The 17284-nt window shown below is 53.7% G+C and overlaps 1 protein-coding gene across 1 annotated transcript in view; it reads right to left on the bottom strand.

The window, feature by feature from the left end:
* Positions 1-17284, bottom strand: part of LOC139248123 (integrin alpha-D-like) — a 24906-nt gene continuing 7622 nt past the window's right edge. Inside the window, exons 3-8 of the mRNA XM_070871872.1 lie at positions 16360-16432; positions 12546-12656; positions 8501-8566; positions 6658-6765; positions 4859-4962; positions 1-105 (exon numbers count right to left, since the gene is read on the bottom strand). Coding sequence (XP_070727973.1) covers positions 99-105; positions 4859-4962; positions 6658-6765; positions 8501-8566; positions 12546-12656; positions 16360-16432 — 469 coding nt within the window. The 3' untranslated portion in view covers positions 1-98. The remainder of the gene's footprint in view (positions 106-4858; positions 4963-6657; positions 6766-8500; positions 8567-12545; positions 12657-16359; positions 16433-17284) is intronic.

Genomic DNA, 17284 nt, shown 5'->3' on the forward strand with positions numbered 1-17284 from the left:
TAAGCCGAATGCGAGGAGAATGAGCAAGACAAGTCCGGCTACACTGCTCCCGATAATAACTGGCAGCTTGTTGTAATATTTGTGGAACTCAATTGCTGTCAGCGCCTGGGGGAGGGATGAAGGAGGGACAGTTAGCGTTTGCAAAGATAGTTCTGATGGTAAGTAGAAACAGGGCAGATTCCCGTCAAGTGACCCCTGCAACCCTTGACCCTGGCATACCAAGTGGCCAAGCCTCGTGGGAGGGCAGAAGATTGGGAAACTTTTAAAAGCCAGCAAAGAAGGACTAAAAAAATAAGAGAGAGAGGGAAGATAGATTATGAAAGTAAACTAGCACGAAATATAAAAACAGATAGTAAGAGTTTCTACAGATACATTAACGCGAAAAGAGTGGCTAAAGTAACTGTTGGTCCCCTGGAGGATGAGACTGGGGAATTAATAATGGAGAACAGGGACTTTGAACAAATATTTTATATTGTTCTTCATGTTAGAAGATAATAAAAACATAGTGGAATAATCAAGGGTTATAGGGAGGGAGGAACTTAATACAATCACAATCACTGTCACTAATGATATAGTACTCGGTAAAATAATGGGACTAAAGGCAGACAAGTCCCCTGGACCAGATGGCTTACATCCTCGGGTCTTAAGAGAAGTAGCGGAAGGGATAGTGGATGCACTGGTTGTAATTTACCAAAATTCCCTGGATTCTGGGGGGGTCCCAGCAGATTGGAAAACTGCAAATGTATTGCCCCTATTTAAAAAAGGAGGCAGACAGAAAGCAGGAAACTATAGACCAGTTAGCCCAACATCTGTGGTAGGGAAAATGCTGAAGTCCATTATTAAAGAAGCATTAGCAGGATATTTGGAAAAGCGTGATTCAATCAGGCATAGTTAGCATGGATTTATGAAAGGGATATCATGTTTGACAAATTTGCTGGAGTTCTTTGAGGATGTAACGAGCAGGGTAGATAAAAGGGAACCAGTGGATGTGGTGTATTTGGATTTCCAGAAGGCATTCGATAAGGGGCCACATAAAAGGTTACTGCACAAGATAAAAGTTCACGGGGTTGGGGGTAATATATCAGCATGGATACAGGATTGGTTAACTAACAGAAAACAGAGAGTCGGGGAGGGCTAATAAGGAAAGGGAATACATATTAAGCGGTAGGCCACTTTATAGTGTAGATGAACAGAGGGACCTTGGAGTGCTTGTCCACAGATCCCTGAAAGTAGCAGGCCAGGTGGATAAGGTGGTTAAGAAGGCATACGGAATGCTTGCCTTTATTGGCCGAGGCACAGAATATAAGAGCAGGGAGGTTATGCTTAAATTGTATAATACTTTGGTTAGGCCACAGCTGGAGTACTGCGTGCAGTTCTGGTCGCCCTATCATAGGAAGGATGTGATTGCACTGGAGAGGGTGCAGAGGAGATTTACGAGGATGCTGCCTGGAATGGAGAATCTTAGTTATGAGGACAACTAATTGGATAGGCTGGGTTTGTTCTCATTGGAACAGAGAAGGTTGAGAGGAGACCTCATCGAGGTGTACAAAATATTGAGGGGCCTGGACATAGTGGATAGCAAGGGTCTATTTCCATTGGTGGAGGGGTTATTACGAGGGGGCATAGTTTTAAGGTGGTTGGTGGAAGGTTTAGAGGGGATTTGAGGGGTGAGGGGCTTCTTTACGCAGAGGGTTGTGGGGATCTGGAACTCGCTGCCTGGAAGAGTGGTGGATGCAGAAACCCTCACCACTTTTAAGAGATGGTTGGATGGGCACTTGAAGTTCAGTAACCTGCAGGGTTACGGACCTAGAGCTGGTAATTGGGATTAGACTGGATGACCTTTTGCTGGACGGAGCAGATATAATGGTAAGTCCTGCAGGGAATAGAATACGGCCAGGGTGATCTCCTGGGCTAGTGTCGATCGCCTGGATGGGTCGGAGAGGAATTTTCCCAGATTTTTTCTCCCTAAATTGGCCTGGGTTTTTATCTGGTTTTGGCCTCTCCCAGGAGATCACATGGCTCCGGTTGGGGTGGTGTGTAGAATGTTTCGGTGTAAGGGGTGTCGCAGGTGTGTGGGGCGGACTGGTTGGGCCGGGTGCTCTTTGCCTTTCCGTTATTGTTCATGGGTTTATATGTAACCTTCAGGGCTGCTGACCGAGGGCCGTGTAGCTCTGTGTCGGCCGGCACGGGACACGATGGGCCGAAATGGCTTCCTTCTGCGCTGTAAATTTCTACATTTCTATCTTTCTAAATGGGTCATTTTCTGGTTGGCAAACTGTAATTAGTAGGGTGCCGCAGGGATCAGTGCTGGGTCCTCAACTATTTAAAATCGACATTCATGACTTGGATGGAGGGTCCGAGTGTAATATAGCCAAGTTTGCTGATGATACAAAGATGGGTGGGAAAGCAATGTGTGAGGAGGACACAACAAATCTGCAAAGGAATATAGACAGGCTAAGTGAGTGGGCAAAACATTTGGCAGACGGAGTATAATGTGGAAAAGCGTGAGGTTATCCACTTTGGCAGAAAAAGCAGAAAAACAAATTATTATTTAAATGGAGAAAGATTGCAAAGTGCTGCAGGAAAGAGGGACCTGGGGGTCCTTGTGCATGAAACACAAAAGGTTAGTATGCAGGGACAGCAAGTGATCAGGAAGGTCAAGGGAATGTTGGCCTTTATTGCAAGGGGGATAGAGTATAAAAGCAGAGAAGTCCTGCTACAATGTACAGGGTATTGGTGAGGCCACACCTGGAGTACTGTGTACAGTTTTGGTCTCTGTATTTAAGGAGGGATATACTTACTTTGGAGGCTGTTCAAAGAAGGTTCACTCGGTTGATTCCGGAGATGAGGGGGTTGACTTATGAGGAAAGGTTGAGTAAGTTGGACCTCTACTTATCGGAGTTCAGAAGAATGAGAGGTGATCTTATTGAAACGTATAGGATTATGAGGGGGCTTGACAAGGTGGATGCAGAGAGGATGTTTCCACTGATGGGGGAGACTAGAACTAGGGGGCATGGTCTTAGAATAAGGGGCCGCCCATTTAAAACTGAGATGAGGAGAAATTTCTTCTCTCAGAGGGTTGTAAATCTGTGGAATTCTCTGCCTCAGAGAGCTGTGGAGGCTGGGTCATTGAATATATTTAAGACAGAAATAGACAGTTTCTTAAACGATGAGGGAATAAGGGGTTACGGGGAGCGGGCGGGGAAGTGGAGCTGAGTCCATGATCAGATCAGCCATGATCGTATTAAATGGCGGAGCAGGCTCGAGGGACCGAATGGCCGACTCCTGCTCCCATTTCTTATGTTCTTATACCGGGGCTAAAAGGGTTACATTTCGAGGACAGGTTGTACAGACCGGACTTGTGATGCCTCGAGTTTAGAAGATTAAGGGTATGATCTAATCGAGGGTGTTTAAAGGATTCGGTTGGGTAGAGAGAGTGGGAAGCTGTTTTCTCTGGTGTGGGGAAGTACCGAACAAGGGATCTTAATCTTAAATTTAGAGCCCGCCCGTTCAGGGGTGATGTCAGGACTCACTTCTTCACACACAGGCTGGTACAGATCTGGGCCTCTCTCCCTCTAAAGTCTGCAGAGGCTGGGGATCAATTGCAGCTTTCAAAACGGAGATTGATATATTTTTGTTGGGTCTTAAGGGAGACGGAACCGAGGCAGGTAGATGGAGTTAAGATACAGCTCAGCCACGATCTGATTGAGTAGGGGGACAGGCTCGAGGGGCCGAATGGGCCTCCTCCTGTTCCTGTGTAACAGGCTCGAGGGGCTGAATGGTCTCCTCCTGTCCCTAATGTAACAGGCTCGAGGGGCTGAATGGGCCACCTCCTGTTCCTAATGTAACAGGCTCGAGGGGCTGAATGATCTCCTCCTGTTCCTAATGTAACAGGCTCGAGGGGCTGACTGGGCCACCTCCTGTTCCTAATGTAACAGGCTAGAGGGACTGAATGGGCCTCCTCCTGTTCCTAATGTAACAGGCTCGAGGGGCTGAATGGGCCTCCTCCTGTTCCTAATGTAACAGGCTCGAGGGGCTGAATGGTCTCCTCCTGTTCCTAATATAACAGGCTTGAGGGGCTGAATGGGCCTCCTCCTGTTCCTAATGTAACAGGCTCGAGAGACTGAATGGGCCTCCTCCTGTTCCTAATGTAACAGGCTCGAGGGGCTGAACGGGCCTCCTCCTGTTCCTAATGTAACAGGCTCGAGGGGCTGAATGGGCCTCCTCCTGTTCCTAATGTAACAGGCTCGAGGGGCTGAATGGGCCTCCTCCTGTTCCTAATGTAACAGGCTCGAGGGGCTGAATGGGCCTCCTCCTGTTCCTAATGTAACAGGTTCGAGGGGCTGAATGGGCCTCCTCCTGTTCCTAATGTAACAGGCTCGAGGGGCTGAATGGGCCTCCTCCTGTTCCTAATGTAACAGGCTCGATGGGCTGAATGGGCCTCCTCCTGTTCCTAATGTAACAGGCTTGAGGGCCTGAATGGGCCTCCTCCTGTTCCTAATGTAACAGGCTCGATGGGCTGAATGGGCCTCCTCCTGTTCCTGTGCACAGAGCACCCACGTGTTGTCTAACCCCCCCCCCCCATAAAGCCTGTGGAGAACTGGGAGTGGGGGCTGCATCAGTTGGAGCTGGAGAGATTTAGGCCTGCCGGGATAGAAACATCGAAACATAGACAATAGGTGCAGGAGTAGGCCATTCGGCCCTTCGAGTCTGCACCACCATTCAATAAGATCATGGCTGATCATCACAGCATCAAAGAGCACCAATGGCTTCCAATGGGAATGGGGCCAGGAGCCAATCTCTCCCTCCATTCCCGCCCCCCAGCGGGAGGGCATAGGTCACGGTGGGAGGTAATTACCTGGGCCTGGTGGCTGATGGGATAGTAAATGTCCACAAACTGCTTCTTGTCCAGTGAGATAATGGCATGACTTGCATCGCGAGCTTGACATCAACTGACGAGAACTGTTAGAGAACGGAAAGACATCTGTTGAAGAGATAGAATTTCGATAGCGCCTTTCACGATCACCCGATGTGCCAAAGCGCTTTGAAGCCAATGAAGTTACTGTCGGGCGCGTAGTCGCTGTTGTAATGTGGGAAACACGGCTGCCCAATTTGTGCACAGCAAGCTGCCACAAACGGCAGTGTGATAATGACCCACATCATCTGTTTTTTTGTTTATGTTGATTTGAGGGATAAATATTCTACGGCGCTTCCTCAGTGCTGCCCCTCCGACAGTGCGGCGCTCCCTCGGTACTGCCCCTCCGACAGTGCGGCACTCCCTCAGTACTGCCCCTCCGACAGTGCGGCGCTCCCTCAGTACTGCACCTCTGACAGTGCGGCGCTCCCTCAGTACTGCCCCTCCGACAGTGCGGCACTCCCTCAGTACTGCCCCTCCGACAGTGCGGCGCTCCCTCAGTACTGCCCCTCCGACAGTGCGGCACTCCCTCAGTACTGCCCCTCCGACAGTGCGGCGCTCCCCCAGTACTGCCCCTCTGACAGTGCGGCACTCCCTCACTACTGCCCCTCAGAAAGTGCGGCGCTCCCTCAGTACTGCCCCTGCGACAGTGCGGCACTCCCTCAGTACTGCCCCAGAGGGACCTGGGGGTCCTTGTACACCAATCACTGTGAGTTAACACGCAGGTACAGCAAGCAATTGAGAAAGGAAATGGTACGTTGGCCTTTATTACAGGAGGATTTGAGTATAAGAGTAAAGATGTCTTCCTGCAATTATATAGGACCCTGGTGAGACCACACCTGGAGTATTGTGCACAGTTCTGGTCTCCTTACCTAAGGAAGGATATACTTGCCATTGAGGGAGTGCAGCGAAGGTTCACCAGACTGATTCCTGGGATGGGGGGATTGTCCTATGAGGAGAGATTGAGTAGACTGGGCCGATATTCTCTGGAGTTTAGAAGAATGAGAGGGGATCTCATTGAAACACACACAATTCTTACAGGGCTTGACAGGATAGATACAGGGAGGGTGTTTCCCCCCCCGGGCTGGGGAGTCTAGAACCAGGGCTCACACAGTCTCAGGATAAGGGCTCGGCCATTGAGGACTGAGATGAGGAGAAACTTCTTCACTCAGAGGGGGGTGAATCTTTGGAATTCTCTGCCCCAGAGGGCTGTGGAGGCTCAGTCTTTGAGTATATTCAAGGCCGAGATGGATAGATTTTTTTTGATATTAAGGGAATCGAGGGATATGGGGATTGGTCGGGAAAGTGGAGTTGAAGTCGAAGGTCAGCCGTGATCTCACTGAATGGCGGAGCACGCTCGAGGGGCCGAATGGCCGACTCCTGCTCCTAATCCTTATGTTGTTCTGCGAGTGGGCTGGATAGGTTGCTGGGAGAGTGGGAGGAGAGAGAGGGGGGATGGGAGGCGGGGCGATGGCGGAGGTGTGGGGTGCGGAGGATGGCACCTTGTTGCCCGCTTTTGGACAGCCCCGGGAGTAGGCCCCGATTTCAAAATGGCCGCCTTGCCGGGAAGCGGAGGGGGGTCGTGCAGGGCATCCATTCAGGAGGCAGCATCTCCCGCCCACAACCCACCACCCCACCCCGTTAAAGCCCCGTCTCCCGTGAGAGCTATTCGGCCACGGTCGACAGACACGCACCCAACCCCGCCATCCCGGCAGCGAATCGAAGGCCGAGGCATTGCTCACCTGCTCCGAGGTCCGGGCCTCTCCGCTCAGGCTGAACAGCACCGAGTCTTTACGCCCCAACAGTCTCGTGCGGCAGAAGATGCGTTTCCACGTTGTGGTCGACTCGAGCTACAGGGGGCGGAGGGGAAGGGTGGGGAAGAGAAAAGGAGGGGTATTATTCTCGCTGATTTTCCCCGGCTCAGCACGTCCCCCACATGCCTCACAGCCAACCGAGTCCTTTCTTTAGCAGTGTTGCACTGCAAACTTACGGGGCAATCCATTAGTGCACAGCAAGATCCCATAAACGAGCAATGTGATAACGACCAGGCCCTGAGAAGTGTAGGAGCAGGAGTAGGCCATACACTCCCTCAGTACTGCCCCTCCGACAGTGCGGCACTCCCTCAGTACTGCCCCTCCGACAGTGCGGCGCTCCCTCAGTACTGCCCCTCCGACAGTGCTGTACTCCCTCAGTACTGCCCCTCTGACAGTGCAGCACTCCCTCAGTACTGCCCCTCCGACAGTGCGGCACTCCCTCAGTACTGCCCCTCCGACAGTGCGGCGCTCCCTCAGTACTGCCCCTCCGACAGTGCGGCACTCCCTCAGTACTGCCCCTCCGACAGTGCGGCGCTCCCTCAGTACTGCCCCTCCGACAGTGCTGTACTCCCTCAGTACTGCCCCTCTGACAGTGCAGCACTCCCTCAGTACTGCCCCTCCGACAGTGCGGCACTCCCTCAGTACTGCCCCTCCGACAGTGCGGCGCTCCCTCAGTACTGCCCCTCCGACAGTGCGGCGCTCCCTCAGTACTGCCCCTCCGACAGTGCGGCGCTCCCTCAGTACTGCCCCTCCGACAGTGCGGCGCTCCCTCAGTACTGCCCCTCCGACAGTGCGGCACTCCCTCAGTACTGCCCCTCCGACAGTGCGGCGCTCACTCAGTACTGGCCCTCCGGCAGTGCGGCACTCCCTCAGCACTGACCTTCCGACATATCACTAAAAGTATCTACGCTGCTTAATAAAGTCATAAAAAACGCAAACCAAGCACTTGGAGCCCTGTGCACAGTTCTGGTCTGGTCAGACCACACTTGGAGCACTGTGCACAGTTCTGGTCTGGTTAGACCACACTTGGAGCCCTGTGCACAGTTCTGGTCTCCATATTATAAAAAGGATATAAAGGCAGTGGAGAAGGTACAAATTAGATTTACCAGGATTGGACCAGAACTGAGAGCTTATACCTATTGGGAAAGGATGGGCAGGCTGGGTCTCTGTTCTCTCGAAGAGCGAAGGTTGAGGGGGTGACCTGATAGATGTATTTAAGATTATGAAGGGGGTTTGATAGGGTCGACATGGAGACTATGTTTGTACTTGTTGGGGGGACCAGAATTAGGGACCATCAATATAAGATAGTCACTGATAAATCCAGTGGGGAATTCAGGAGAAACCTCTTTACCCAGAGAGTGGTGAGAATGTGGGACTCGCTGCCACAGAGAGGGGTCGAGGGGAACAGCAGAGATGGATTTGCGGGGAAGCTGGAGAAACACACGAGGGAGAAAGGAACAGAAGGATCTGTTGGCGGGGTGAGATGGAGAGGGCTCGGAGGAGGCTGGTGTGGAGCATAAACCCCGGCACGGAGCTGTGGGGCCGGGTGGCCTGTCTCTGTGCTGTGAACACGACGGAATAATTCCTGGTGTGTGGGAGAGTCTTTGGGACGTGTCCGAGGCAGAGGGGGGGCCGAGGTCGGGTGAGGGTTGTTCCTCGATATACTCCGCCTCTTTGCATCCTCGAGCAAGCGAAACATCCAGGGCTGGCACACGCCCCCCTCAAAAGGAGGCCGCAATTCGAAAGGACAACTGCGCGAAGGGAATCTCACCCCCAACGTTTGCCGTTCCACACCCGATCGTATGTCTGTCACATCCACGCACTCGGAACCGTTCACCTGTAGTGACACAAGAAACAAAGAGTTGCATTTATATAGCACCGTTCACAGCCACCGGACGCCTCAAAGGGCTTTACAGACAATGAAGTACTTTCGGAGTGCGGTCACTGTTGTATTGTGGGAAACGCGGCAGCCGATTTGCGCACAGCAAGCTCCCACACACAGCAATGTGATAATGGCCCAGATGGGGTACCGCAGGGTTCTGTGCTGGGGCCCCAGCTGTTTACATTGTACATTAATGATTTAGACGAGGGGATTAAATGTAGTATCTCCAAATTTGCGGATGACACTAAGTTGGGTGGCAGTGTGAGCTGCGAGGAGGATGCTATGAGGCTACAGAGTGACTTGGATAGATTAGGTGAGTGGGCAAATGCGTGGCAGATGAAGTATAATGTGGATAAATGTGAGGTTATCCACTTTGGTGGTAAAAACAGAGAGACAGACTATTATCTGAATGGTGACAGATTAGGAAAAGGGAAGGTGCAACGAGACCTGGGTGTCATGGTACATCAGTCATTGAAGGTTGGCATGCAGGTACAGCAGGCGGTTAAGAAAGCAAATGGCATGTTGGCCTTCATAGCGAGGGGATTTGAGTACAGGGGCAGGGAGGTGTTGCTACAGTTGTACAGGGCCTTGGTGAGGCCACACCTGGAGTATTGTGTACAGTTTTGGTCTCCTAACTTGAGGAAGGACATACTTGCTGTTGAGGGAGTGCAGCGAAGATTCACCAGACTGATTCCCGGGATGGTGGGACTGACCTATCAAGAAAGACTGAATCAACTGGGCTTGTATTCACTGGAGTTCAGAAGAGTGAGAGGGGACCTCATAGAAACGTTTAAAATTCTGACGGGTTTGGACAGGTTGGATGCAGGAAGAATGTTCCCAATGTTGGGGAAGTCCAGAACCAGGGGTCACAGTCTAAGGATAAGGGGTAAGCCATTTAGGACCGAGATAAGGAGAAACTTCTTCACCCAGAGAGTGGTGAACCTGTGGAATTCTCTACCACAGGAAGTAGTTGAGGCCAATTCACTAAATATATTCAAAAGGGAGTTAGATGAAGTCCTTACTACTCGGGGGATCAAGGGGTATGGCGTGAAAGCAGGAAGTGGGTACTGAAGTTTCATGTTCAGCCATGAACTCGTTGAATGGCGGTGCAGGCTAGAAGGGCTGAATGGCCTGCTCCTGCACCTATTTTCTATGTTTCTATGTTTCTATAATCTGTTTTTGTTCGGTTGATCGAGGGATAAATATTGGCCCCAGGACACCGGGGAGAACTCCCCTGCTCTTCTTCCAAATAGTGACCCGGGATCTTTTACATCCACCCGAGAGAGCAGACGGCGCCTCGGTTTAACGTCTCATCCGAAAGATGGCACTCCCTCAGTACTGCCCCTCCGACGGTGCAGCACTCCCTCAGTATTGCCCCTCCGACGGTGCAGCGCTCCCTCAGTACTGCCCCTCCGACAGTGCGGCGCTCCTTCAGTACTGCCCCTCCGACAGTGCGGCACTCCCTCAGTACTGACCCTCCGACAGTGCGGCGCTCCCTCAGTACTGCCCCTCCGACAGTGCGGCGCTCCCTCAGTACTGCCCCTCCGATTGTGCAACGCTCCCTCAGTACTGACCCTCCGACAGTGAGCGCTCCCTCAGTACTGACCCTCCGACAGTGAGCGCTCCCTCAGTACTGCCCCTCCGACAGTGCAGCGCTCCCTCAGTACTGCCCCTCCGATTGTGCAACGCTCCCTCAGTACTGACCCTCCGACAGTGAGCGCTCCCTCAGTACTGACCCTCCGACAGTGCAGCACTCCCTCAGTACTGACCCTCCGACAGTGAGCGCTCCCTCAGTACTGCCCCTCCGATTGTGCAACGCTCCCTCAGTACTGCCCCTCCGACAGTGCGGCACTCCCTCAGTACTGCCCCTCCGACAGTGCGGCACTCCCTCAGTACTGCCCCTCCAACAGTGCGGCGCTCCCTCAGTACTGCCCCTCCGACAGTGCAGCACTCCCTCAGTACTGCCCCTCCGACAGTGCGGCACTCCCTCAGTACTGCCCCTCCGACAGTGTGGCGCTCCCTCAGTACTGCCCCTCCGACAGTGCGGCACTCCCTCAGTACTGCCCCTCCGACAGTGCGGCGCTCCCTCAGTACTGCCCCTCCGACAGTGCGGCGCTCCCTCAGTACTGCCCCTCCGACAGTGCAGCACTCCCTCAGTACTGCCCCTCCGACAGTGCGGCACTCCCTCAGTACTGCCCCTCCGACAGTGCGGCACTCCCTCAGTACTGCCCCTCCGACAGTGCGGCGCTCCCTCAGTACTGCCCCTCCGACAGTGCGGCACTCCCTCAGTACTGCCCCTCCGACAGTGCGGCGCTCCCTCAGTACTGCCCCTCCGACAGTGCGGCGCTCCCTCAGTACTGCCCCTCCGACAGTGCGGCACTCCCTCCTCATCTCAGTCCTAAATGGCCGACCCTTTATCCTGAGACTGTGAGCCCTGGTTCTAGACTCCCCAGCCCGGGGGGAAACACCCTCCCTGTATCTACCCGGTCAATCCCCCTCAGAACCTTACTTAAGAACATAAGAAATAGAAGCAGGAGTCGGCCATTCGGCCCCTCGAGCCTGCTCCGCCATTTAATACGATCATGGCTGATCCAATCATGGACTCAGCTCCACTTCCCCGCCCGCTCCCCATAACCTCTTATTCCCTTATCAGTTAAGAAACTGTCTATCTCCGTCTTAAATATATTCAATGTCCCAGCTTCTACAGCTCTCTGAGGCAGCGAATTCCACAGATTTACAACCCTCTGAGAGAAGAAATTTCTCCTCATCTCAGTTTTATGGGCGGCCCCTTATTCTAAGACCATGCACCCTAGTTCGAGTCTCCCCCATCAGTGGAAACATCCTCTCTGCATCCACCTTGTCGAGCCCCCTCATAATCTTAGACGTTTCGATAAGATCACCTTTCATTCTTCTGAATTCCAATGAGTATTCCAACCTGCTCAACCTTTCCTCATAAGTCAACCCCTCATCCACAGAATCAACCGAGTGAACCTTCTCTGAACTGCCTCCAAAGCAAGTATATCCTTTTGTAAATATGGAAACCAAAACTGCACGCAGTACTCCAGGTGTGGCCTCACCAATACCCTGTACAGTTGCAGCAGGACTTCCCTGCTTTTACACCCCATCCCCTTTGCAATAAAGGCCAAGATTCCCTTGGCCTTCCTGATCACTTCCTGAATACTAACATGTTTCAATGGGATTAACTCTCATTCTTCTAAACTCCAGAGAGCATAGGCCCTTTCTACACACTCCCATCATCGGACAACTGTCCCCTCCCAGGAGCCGGTCTGGTCAACCATCGTTGCACTCCCTCTATGGCAAGTGTATCCTTCCTTCGATCAGGAGACCAGAACTGTGCGCAGTGCTCCAGGTGTGGTCCCACCAGGGCCCTGTACAATTGTAGCAAGACTGCCTTACCCTTATACTCCAACCCCACTTGCAGTGAAGGACAACAGGCCCTTTGCCTTCCTTCTGGCTTGCTGTACCTGCGTGCTAACTCTCTGTGTTTCCTGCACGAGGGCACGCAAATCGCTCCGAACACCGACAGTGAACAGTGTCATGTGTGTACTTTTAGCATCACTAGCCACGAGATGGCCTCACTGTTGGAGCCATTGGTCCGCTCGCACGTGTGTGCGGCCCAAGTATAAAAGGTCAGCCATTTTGTATATTGGTCACTTTGGGCCTTAATAAAGCAGAGCCAAGGTCGTACCTCTTGGAGTTAAACACGACTCCGTCTAACAGTTCTTGCACACACAACAAATAGTTTCTCATCATTGAAGAACTATTTCTATCCTCCCGACTGAAGTGAATCGCCTCACGTTTCCCCACATTAAACTCCACCTGCCACCTGACGGCCCACTCACTGAGAATTCCGGCCCCTCGCTCCGATTTGAAGGCCAACGCATCCCCATCTGGACTCCCTGCCGACACTCACCGGATCAACCTGGATCGGGCTCCGCAGTTCCCAGCGCACCAGGCCCCCGATCTCCATGGGAACGTCGAACGTCACGTTGACGGGGACAGCGTAAGCCCCGCGGTTTTCCACCTGCGGCGAACAAGAACGCACCGGGTCAGCGTTTCGCGGCGGAGCTGTGCACCTGTCCACATCGGCAGCTCGCCACAGCCCAGAGGGCCAGGGGCAGGCCCATTCAGTCCCTCGGGCCTGTTACCCTAGGGCCAGGAACAGGCCCATTCAGTCCCTCGGGCCTGTTACCCTAGGGCCAGGAGCAGGCCCATTCAGTCCCTCGGGCCTGTTACCCTAGGGCCAGGAGCAGGCCCATTCAGTCCCTCGGGCCTGTTACCCTAGGGCCAGGAGCAGGCCCATTCAGTCCCTCGGGCCTGTTACCCTAGGGCCAGGAGCAGGCCCATTCAGTCCCTCGGGCCTGTTACCCTAGGGCCAGGAGCAGGCCCATTCAGTCCCTTGGGCCTGTTACCCTTGGGCCAGGAGCAGGCCCATTCAGTCCCTCGGGCCTGTTACCCTAGGGCCAGGGGCAGGCCCATTCAGTCCCTCGGGCCTGTTACCCTAGGGCCAGGAGCAGGCCCATTCAGTCCCTCGAGCCTGTTACCCTAGGGCCAGGAGCAGGCCCATTCAGTTCCTCGGGCCTGTTACCTTAGGACCAGGAGCAGGCCCATTCAGTCCCTCGGGCCTGTTACCCTAGGGCCAGGAGCAGGCCCATTCAGTCCCTCGGGCCTGTTATTCTAGGGCCAGGAGCAGGCCCATTCAGTCCCTCGGGCCTGTTACCCTAGGGCCAGGAGCAGGCCCATTCAGTCCCTTGAGCCTGTTACCCTAGGGCCAGGAGCAGGCCCATTCAGTCCCTCGGGCCTGTTACCCTAGGGCCAGGAGCAGGCCCATTCAGTCTCTCGGGCCTGTTACCCTAGGGCCAGGAGCAGGCCCATTCAATCCCTCGGGCCTGTTACCCTAGGGCCAGGAGCAGGCCCATTCAGTCCCTCGGGCCTGTTACCCTAGGGCCAGGAGCAGGCCCATTCAGTCCCTTGAGCCTGTTACCCTAGGGCCAGGAGCAGGCCCATTCAGTCCCTTGAGCCTGTTACCCTAGCGCCAGGAGGAGGCCCATTCAGTCCCTTGAGCCTGTTACCATAGGGCCAGCCGGAGGCCCATTCAGTCCCTCGGGCCTGTTACCCTAGGGCCAGGAGGAGGCCCATTCAGTCCCTTGAGCCTGTTACATTAGAAACAGGAGGAGGCCCATTCAGCCCCTCGAGCTGTTACATTAGGAACAGGAGGAGGCCATTCAGCCCCTCGAGCCTGTTACACAGGAACAGGAGGAGGCCATTCAGCCCCTCGAGCCTGTTGCACAGGAACAGGAGGAGGCCCATTCGGCCCCTCGAGCCTGTTACACAGGAACAGGAGGAGGCCCATTCAGCCCCTCGAGCCTGTTACATTAGGAACAGAAGGAGGCCCATTCAGCCCCTTGCTCTCTCTGTAACCTCCTCCAGCCCCTACACCCCTCTCTATCTCTGTAACCTCCTCCAGCCCCTACAACCCTCCCTATCTCTGTAACCTCCTCCAGTCCCCACAACCCTCCCTATCTCTGTAACCTCCTCGAGCACCTACAGCCCTCCCTATCTCTGTAACCTCCTCGCGCCCCTACACCCCTCCCTATCTCTGCAACCTCCTCTAGCCCCTATACCCCTCCCTATCTCTGTAACCTCCTCCAGCCCCTACACCCCTCCCTATCTCTGTAACCTCCTCCAGCCTTTACACCCCTCCCTATCTCTGTAACCCCCTCCAGCCCCTACACCCCTCCCTGTCTCTGTAACCTCCTCCAGCCCCTACAACCCTCCCTATCTCTGTAACCACCTCCAACCCCTACACCCCTCCCTATCTCTGTAACCTTCTCCAGCCCCTACACCCCTCCCTATCTCTGTAACCTCCTCCAGCCCCTACAATCCTCCCTATCTCTGTAACCACCTCCAGCCCCTACACCCCTCCCTATCTCTGTAACCTTCTCCAGCCCCTACACCCCTCCCTATCTCTGTAACCCCCTCCAGCCCCTACACCCCTCCCTATCTCTGTAACTTCCTCCAGCCCCTACAACCCTCCCTATCTCTGTAACCACCTCCAGCCCCTACACCCCTCCCTATCTCTGTAACCTTCTCCAGCCCCTACACCCCTCCCTATCTCTGTAACCCCCTCCAGCCCCTACACCCCTCCCTATCTCTGTAACCTCCTCTAGCCCCTACAACCCTCCCTATCTCTGTAACCTCCTCCAGTCCCTACAACCCTCCCTATCTCTGTAACCTCCTCCAGCCAATACACCCCTCCCTATCTCTGTAATCTCCTCCAGCCCCTTCACCCCTTCCTATCTCTGTAACCTCCTCCAGCCCCTATACCCCTCCCTATCTCTGTAACCTCGTACAGCCCCTACACCCCTCCCTATCTCTTTAACCTCCTCCAGCCCGTACAACCCTCCGAGATCTCTGCACTCCTCCAATTCTGGTCTCTTGCCCATCCCCCGATTTCCATCGTTCCACAATCGGTGGCCGTGCCTTCAGCTGCCTGGGCCCCAAGCTCTGGAACTCCCTCCCTAAACCTCTCCGCCTCTCTCTCTCTCTCCTTCTTGAAGACGTTCCTTAAAACCTCCCTCTTTGACCCAGCTTCTGGTCACTTGTCCCGAATGTCTCCTTATGTGGCTCGGTGTTTGATGATTGTCTGATTAATGCTCCTGTGGCCGCCTTGGGACCTTTTACAGAGTTAACGACGCTCGATAAAGACCTGGCCATCTTCTGCTGCTCCATCAATGACCTTCCCTCCATCCTAAGGTCAGAAGTGGGGATGTTCGCTGATGACTGCACAGTGTTCAGTTCCATTCGCAACTCCTCAGATAATGGAACAGTCCATGCTCACACGCAGCAAGACCTGGACAACATTCAGGCTCGGGCGATACGTGGCAAGTAACATTCGCACCACACAAGTGCCAGGCAATGACCATCTCCAACAAGCGAGGGTCTAACCACCGCCCCTCGACATTCAACGGTATTACCATGGCCGAATCCCTCCACCATCAACATCCCGGGGGTCACCATTGACCAGAAACTTAACAGGACCGACTACATAAATACTGTGGACATAAGAGCAGGTCAGAGGCTGGGTATTCTGTGGCCAGTGTCTCACCTCCCGACTCCCCAAAGCCTTCCCACCATCTACAAGGCACAAGTCAGGAGTGTGAGGGAACACTCTCCACTTGCCTGGATGAGTTGCAGCTCCAACAAACACTCGAGAAGCTCGACACCGTCCAGGACAAAGCAGCCCCGCTTGATCGACACGCTACCCACCACCTTCAACACTTACTCCCTCCACCACCGGCGCCCCCTGGCTGCAGTGTGTACCATCTACAAGATGCACTGCAGCAACTCGCCAAGGCTTCTTCGGCAGCACCTCTCAAACCCGTGACCTCTACCACCTAGAAGGACAAGGGCAGCAGGCGCATGGGAACACCACCACCTCCACGTTCCCCTCCAAGTCACACACCATCCCAACTTGGAAATATATCGGCCGTTCCTTCGTCGTTGCTGGGTCACAATCCTGGAACTCCCTCCCCAACAGCACTGTGGGAGCACCTTCACCACCCGGACTGCAGCGGTTCAAGAAGGAGGCTCACCCCCACCTTCTCAACGGCGACGAGGGACGGGCAATAAATGCCGGGCCTTGCCAGCGACGCCCACATCCCAGGAACGAATAAAAATATATATATATGGATATAACTCCAAGCTCTTGTTATTGTGGTACGTACTTTGTAAGTGTGCTGAATGGATCTCTTTTCATCCGCTGTGCCCCCGAAGCTGACATAACGTGTGTGGCCCAATCTGTGAGGAGGAGAACATAAGAACATCAGAAATAGAAGCAGGAGTCGGCCATTCGGCCCCTCGAGCCTGCTCCGCCATTCAATACGACCATGGCTGATCTGATCATGGACTCAGCTCCACTTCCCCACCCGCTCCCCATAACCCTTCACTCCCTCATCGCTCAAAAATCTGTCTATCTCCACCTTAAATATATTCAATGACCCAGCCTCCACAGCTCTCTGGGGCAGAGAATTCCTCAGATTTACAACCCTCTGAGAAGAAATTCCTCCTCATCTCAGTTTTAAATGGGCGGCCCCTTATTCTGAAATGATGCCCCCTAGTTCTAGATTCCCCCCAAGAGGGGAAACATCCTCTCTGCATCCACCTTGTCAAGCCCCCTCAGTATCTTATACGTTTCGATAAGATCACCTCTAATTCTTCTGAACTCCAATGAGTAGAGGCCCAACCTACTCAATCTTTCTTCATAAATCAACCCCCTCATCTCTGGAATCAACCGAGTGAACCTTCTCTGAACAGCCTCCAATACAAGTATATCCCTCCTTAAATACGGAGACCAAAACTGCACGCAGTACTCCAGGTGTGGCCTCACCAATACCCTGTACAGTTGTAGCAGCACTTCCCTGCTTTTATACTCCATACGCAGTACAGAGAAGAACGAGCTCAATGGCCATGGCACTCATTCAATGCCCTCTGGGGCAGAGAATTGCAAAGATTCACCCCCCTCTGAGTGAAGAAGTTTCTCCTCGCCTCAGTCCTCAAGGGTCGAGCCCTTATCCTGAGACTGTGTGACCCCTGGTTCTAGACTCCCCAGCCCGGGGGGGAAACACCCTCCCTGTATCTACCCTGTCAAGC

The sequence above is a fragment of the Pristiophorus japonicus genome, unplaced genomic scaffold (genome assembly GCF_044704955.1).
Source record: "Pristiophorus japonicus isolate sPriJap1 unplaced genomic scaffold, sPriJap1.hap1 HAP1_SCAFFOLD_29, whole genome shotgun sequence".
In the NCBI taxonomy this organism is placed as follows: Eukaryota; Metazoa; Chordata; class Chondrichthyes; family Pristiophoridae; genus Pristiophorus; species Pristiophorus japonicus.